General features: G+C 40.0%; 1 protein-coding gene across 2 annotated transcripts in view; it reads left to right on the top strand.

The window, feature by feature from the left end:
- The window catches only part of si:ch211-161c3.6 (high mobility group AT-hook 2b), a 6,951-nt gene extending 1,870 nt beyond the window's left edge, over window positions 1-5,081 (top strand). The window contains exons 2-6 of one of the 2 annotated variants that reach the window (XM_068712217.1): window positions 837-960; window positions 1,154-1,237; window positions 2,415-2,465; window positions 2,598-2,633; window positions 4,104-5,081. In XM_068712217.1, coding sequence (XP_068568318.1) covers window positions 856-960; window positions 1,154-1,237; window positions 2,415-2,465; window positions 2,598-2,633; window positions 4,104-4,172 — 345 coding nt within the window. In that variant the 5' untranslated portion in view covers window positions 837-855 and the 3' untranslated portion in view covers window positions 4,173-5,081. Of the gene's footprint in view, window positions 1-790; window positions 961-1,153; window positions 1,238-2,414; window positions 2,466-2,597; window positions 2,634-4,103 lie in introns of both variants that reach the window. The other variant, XM_068712216.1, reaches the window with a different exon arrangement.
- The last annotated feature ends 853 nt before the right edge of the window (window positions 5,082-5,934 follow it).

Genomic DNA, 5,934 nt, shown 5'->3' with positions numbered 1-5,934 from the left:
ATAAAGCCCAAAATTCAGAGTCTTCAGATGAACTTGTTTTTTTGTGACTTACAGTTCAAAACCTATATCTATTCAGTTATCTAGACCAAAAAAATCTGCGTGAATGTGAATTATCAATTAATTAAATAGTTGCAGATTCATTTTCTGCCTGTTGACTAATCAATGAATCAACTTATTTTTGCAGCTCTAAAGTTCAATAAAGGCTGCAAGCTCTGACTGTAAGCTCAGTTTATCACGTTGAAGTGATTATTTCCATTAAGATTTTGCTTGTAGTATTTTTTTGTTGTGTGTGTGTGTGTGTGTGTGTCTCAGTTGAACAAGTTTCAGAGTAAAAGTTTCTGCAGAACACCTACAACATGCACAAACTCATTAAGAAATAGCGGACAGAGGGCAGATGGAAAGGCAGCGTACAGTAGAGCAGATGCAGATTTTGGACGGTAGATTGAGTTTGTGAATATCTGTGCTACTTTTAGTCGCTGGACACCGCTCTCATGTTTCCCTGCGTCTGCCAGACCCCTGTCTGTGTTTCGATGAACCTGGTGCCAAAGCTTATGTAGAAGCAGTTCCCACGCTTGCTTGTGGAAAAGGATCCTGTGTGATTCTGAATTTTCCTTTTAATTATATTAACCATTGAAACTCACTGTGGTACTTCTGCAAGAAGGAGAACAAAAAAAAACAAAAACAGATTTGAAGTGGTATATTATAACTGATTGTGCTAAATTCTTCAAAGATGATTTTTGCCACTTTTCTCTGCTGCATCTCCTGATTCTCAAGTCTTCTCCTCTTTAAGCCCTTGAGGCCGCTCCTCCAGGCTTTGATGCCCACACTCTTTGAAGCAGGTGGACAGACACAGGCATGAGTACCAGTGGGACCAAAGAGCCGTCTCCCGAGCTGAGCACTGCCCAGTCACCTCCTGAGCCTCAGCGCCGGGGCAGGGGTCGGCCACGGAAACAGCTGCAGGTACGACTTCCTTCTTCAAGACATCGATTTGATCAGCTCTCTCTCTTGGACCTTAAATCAAATAAAACAATTTTTAAAAGTGATTCTGAAAAACAAAGCCGTTTGTTGCGTTGTCTATGTCTCCTGGCTGTCCATGCAAAGAAATGTTTTCCCACTGGTTGATTATGGCTCTACATGTGATGTCTCTCGACAGGAACCTGTTGGACCACCGACTCCAAAGAGACCGAGAGGACGACCGAAAGGCAGCAAGAACAAAGGCCCAAAAACTGCACTGAAGGTTGAATCTGTTCAGAGTATCTGAGATGTTGATGAATATATCTATATTTAAGCTTCAATTTCTGTGTTGTAACAGCGCTTTGTTGCACTAGAGTAACACAATCTACGTATATACATACATATATATATATATATATATATATATGTTAAATCACAATATTTGTTGTGAATTTATTGCAAATGTTGTAAGAAAGAAATAATCATATCTGGGACTTCTCAATTTAGTCGAAACAACCGTTATCTCTATGAATCAACCAGTAATAGACACATGTCTATGTGTGAATGACATACTGTGTATATATATATATATATATATATATATATATATACATCTTATTATATATAGTATATCTTAATGGGTTTATCTTTTCTGTGCATCTGCATTGTAAGAGTTTTCCATGTAGTACCTCTTGAGTTTATGTCTTTTGTAGGACAATATAAAACAGCTATATCATTATCAGCAACATTGCATTTGCATTGTTGATTTAGAATGTGTTAGTATACATAAATATGAAGGTACCCATTGTAGTTTTGCTAAATCTTCTCTGAAAGTTAAAGTTTGAGAGTTTTCAGAGGCATGTTTTATCAGGTTGACAGTTTGTTGTACTGCCCCTGCTGGCAGTTTGCCTGTGTGTTTGTAGAGGAATAACACTGTGAAGCAACAAGTCTTTTTTACAAAAAAAATGAGGGAAAATCACTTATTTTCTCTATTTAGTTTTGCTTAGAGTGCTTTTTCCCACTATTTCTAAAGAAACAATTCTTGTGAAGCAACTGAACTTGTTCAACCGGTTAGATCACAGCAGAGCAACACGCGTATATGAGCCGGCAATTTGTCAATTAATCACACAAAATAGTTGTTTGTCTGTTCACAATTGGGGAAATTTATCAGCCAGACATAAAAGCAGAATACGCCATACATATGTGTACTTAGATGTTGATATTTTACAGTCCCTGCACATGATGACATCTCAAGGAATGAGTTAACTGAGAGAAAATATGTTTCTGTCCCTGTTAATCCCTAAGAATGTAGTTTTGTTGCCGTGCTGTTCGTTCTGCTGCCAAAGTCTCAAAAACTACAAATGAAAATGTTAAAGTCCGTGATCTTAAGTTAGAGATTAGAGCGAAAGGACTGTTTGAATGTGAAACCTCCTCTTAACGTTGCATCTGTTCTTTGTCAGAAAGTAGAGCCCGTTGGGGAGAGACGACCTCGTGGGCGACCAAGGAAATGGGTATGGAGCAATCGTTGACAGTTAGAGACATAATGGTGTCCAAAGCCTCCGAGGTGTCTCCTGGAGCTGGACAGTCCTCGAGGACGCCTTTAGCTTCGTGTCTCATACGTTCTGTTTCCTCTCTTCCCACAGCCTCAGAAAGTAGTTCAAGTAGCTGAGGAGCCACAGGTGAGGAAAACCAAATCTTTAAAAGGCTGTAAGGTGGTTGACTTTTGTTTTGACGGAGCACTTTAAACCACAGGTTCCCTTGACTCGACATGTATTGTGACTTAGTTTGTTGAATTATTATAGAACATTTGTTATAAGACCTTATTTCAAACAAACTGAGCAGAGGACTTGTTGCAGAATCTTTAAATCTTTAGAAGCATTACATCCTCAGAGCCTCTAAAGTACATGCACACAAATCCAAAAACATTTTTTGTAATTAGACACTTATCAGTTATTAGTTATCATTCAAACTGAAGCTTTAGTCACTTTGATAGTTCGTGACCATGGAGAGATGCAAGCTCTGCTTCAGTTGAACTGAAATCTCTGTTTGTGTCACACGGTTTTACCTTTTGACTAAGATCAGTCTCATTTGTGATGAGGGAAAAAGGCAGAGCTGATCTCATTTAACTATTCATGAACATCTTACGTTAAGCTTGTGTTCAGCGAACGTAAACCACATTCAAAAGCCCCTTGAACCCGTTATAGCGGCGCTTGCACCCTACAAACTTCTGACTTTTCTAGACTTTATACATTCAGTTATTAGATATATCCATCTAACAGTGATGCAGATGTGTTTCTAATAAGACTCATGGAGAGAGAGAGAGAGAGAGAGAGAGAGAGAGAGAGAGAGAGAGAGAGAGAGAGAGGATGATGGGATCCAACAAAAGCATGTTGCACCTTTCTACATGTGAGAATCCTGGTGCACTATCTATTATCAGACAAACTGCTATAACTGCTGTTGCTTTGGCACACCCGACGTAGATAGCAAAACAACCGGTGAGCGTATTCCTTGTGCTTTACATGAATTGGCTTCATGAGGATATGACGAGTTCTTGGTAATGCACAGATGGCAGTGTTGAATTCCCCAGATACACCTCCAAACATCCTTTCGAAACGTCCCGTTTTTGGTGAACGTACGCCGCGTTTCTGAGAAACGTCGGTTCTTGTTGCCGCCGTGTTCATTTTTTTCAAACGGAGAAAAAAAAAAAAACGTTGCACAACAGTTGTCACCAAGGCGGGCAGTTCTCTTGATGCCCCTCATCTGCCTTATCGCATCCCCTCCTCTGAGAGCAGTTTGTCAAAGATGCTTCAAGAACTGAAACCGTTGACAACAGACTCCCTTTCTCAGACGCACGCAAACGCAAAGGGGAAGAATGAGTCAATGTAGAGAGGGGAAACCTGATCAAACTGTTCTCTTCCTCTGTCTTCTTGGTTTCCTGACATAACCGTCGTCTTCCTCACATTTCTAGGTCTGACAGCTGGACCTACTTCCCTGCACGCAATCGCTCAATGAATTTGTAACACGCATTCTTGTTTTCTTGTGCTCTTTCAAGTGTTGATTCATTACCCTGCGCGTAATGAGTCACTAGATAGCGGCAATAACAGACAAAGTGAGAGTGGTTGTTTTTTTTTGGTCTCCTGCTGTTCCAGGACTCTTCAGAAGAAGCTGAGGAGGGTCCCTCGACATCTCAGGTTCCAGCACAGGAGGAAGGGGAGTAGATAGGATGCCTCTCTACCTACCTCAAGGTTTGGCCTCCAACAAACAGCGGTACTGTCTGACTCCTATCTGTGATGGGGATTCAGGAACACACACACACACACACACACACACACACATACATACAAATCATTGCAGACAGTGGTTTCTTCTCTCTATCTGGTACTGTAACCTGGTTTTAGTCGTTCAAGCTAAGAGTTTGGTGAAAACAAACTCTGTTTTACATCGAGGAATTTGATCTTTGAACGTGGCGTTCGGTGAGGGAATAGTTTGACATTTCGGGAAATACATCTTTTTCACTATTCCAGCCTGAGAGTTTCATGAGGAGATTGATACGAGGCTCATATCTGTGCGGTAAATATTAAGCTACTGTCAGCAGCTGGTTGGCTTAGCTTAGCATAAAGACTGGAAATAGCTTTCCTGACTTTATCCAAAGGTTACAACATCTAACAACCAGCACCTCTAAAGCCCTGTAATTAACAGGTTATATCTCATTTGTTTGAACCGTACACAAATCAAAGTGTACGGATCAAACCTTTTTTTTTTTTATAATAATTTTTTGTTGACAGGGTTCATGTGCCTTTTGAGTTTCCAGTCTTTATGCTAAGGCACGCATTGTTCGTTGTATCAATCTTCTCATCGAACTTAGTGTATCTCCCAAAATGCTCACCTACTGCTTCAAGGATGCCTGCTTTCCTGAACCTCTCAGTGTGTATGAGTGTGTGTGTGTGTGTGTGTGTGTGTGTGTGTGTGTGTGTGTGTGTGTGTGTGTGTCTGTTCTGTGGTTGTGTGACGAGGGGACAGGCTTGCGGGTTGAAATGAGAAGGGGGTTTAAAGAAAAAAAGGAACCAACCTGAACCGTTTTATTAAAGCACGTTTCTAAATAAAGTGTCATGAATCCTCATATGAAATGGGAGCAAGACGGTGACATTTTTAGCGATGTTACAATATTAACATGGTGTGCTGAAGTCATTATTATGAAAGTAGACGTGAAAGGTTTTATTCCAAAATGAAATATCCAATTTGGTAGTGGAAACATTAGCTCGATTGTCAATATAAGCATAAGAGTTCAGTTTGGGTTAATAACCTTCTGTTTTGATTTTTTTTTTTTTTTCCTTCCAACCAGCAGCGAGAAAAAAATGCACCCAAAGGTTTGAATGGATATCTCATTCTTGGAAAGAAACCCGTCATACATACTTTGTTGAAACGTCATTTTACCACACTCAGGATTTTACTATTACAATGCTTTTACACCATATTGAAACCTCAGGTACAAAACTATTCAGGAACATGTTGTCAGTCTACTCAGTAATAATTATTGTGCTGTGTTTGTTGTGCATTTCTGATCTGTATTTGACATTACCAGTATGCCTTGACACAAAGACCTCATTTAAACCTCAGTTGCCCTCAATTTCTTAATCTCTCATACTACCTCAGTACACAAAAGATCTCCAGCAAACTAACTCTCCACTCCCTCAGCAGTAAGACATACACACTTACTATTCACACACACACACACACACACACACACCCACGGTTCATGTGCAGGTATACAACACAGACAGGCAAGTTTTCAGGCCTACATACCAACACTCAGAAGCACACTCCCGCAGAGGATTTTACCATCTGAGAGCAAATAAATCTCATTTCTTTTTCAAAAAAAACAACTGTATTTGTTAAGAGCTGAATTAAGACTTGGTTTGTTCTCCTGGGAAATAAAATGCAGCCAATAGTTTACAACAACTTAAGCTTTTTAGGGTGTAG

This window comes from Cebidichthys violaceus, unplaced genomic scaffold (assembly GCF_023349555.1).
Source record: "Cebidichthys violaceus isolate CVI_PGR_0920_01 unplaced genomic scaffold, fCebVio1.0.p SCAF_17, whole genome shotgun sequence".
Classification (NCBI taxonomy): Eukaryota; Metazoa; Chordata; class Actinopteri; order Perciformes; family Stichaeidae; genus Cebidichthys; species Cebidichthys violaceus.
Note: the sequence above shows the minus strand (reverse complement) of the source record. Positions and strands in the feature narration are given on the sequence as shown.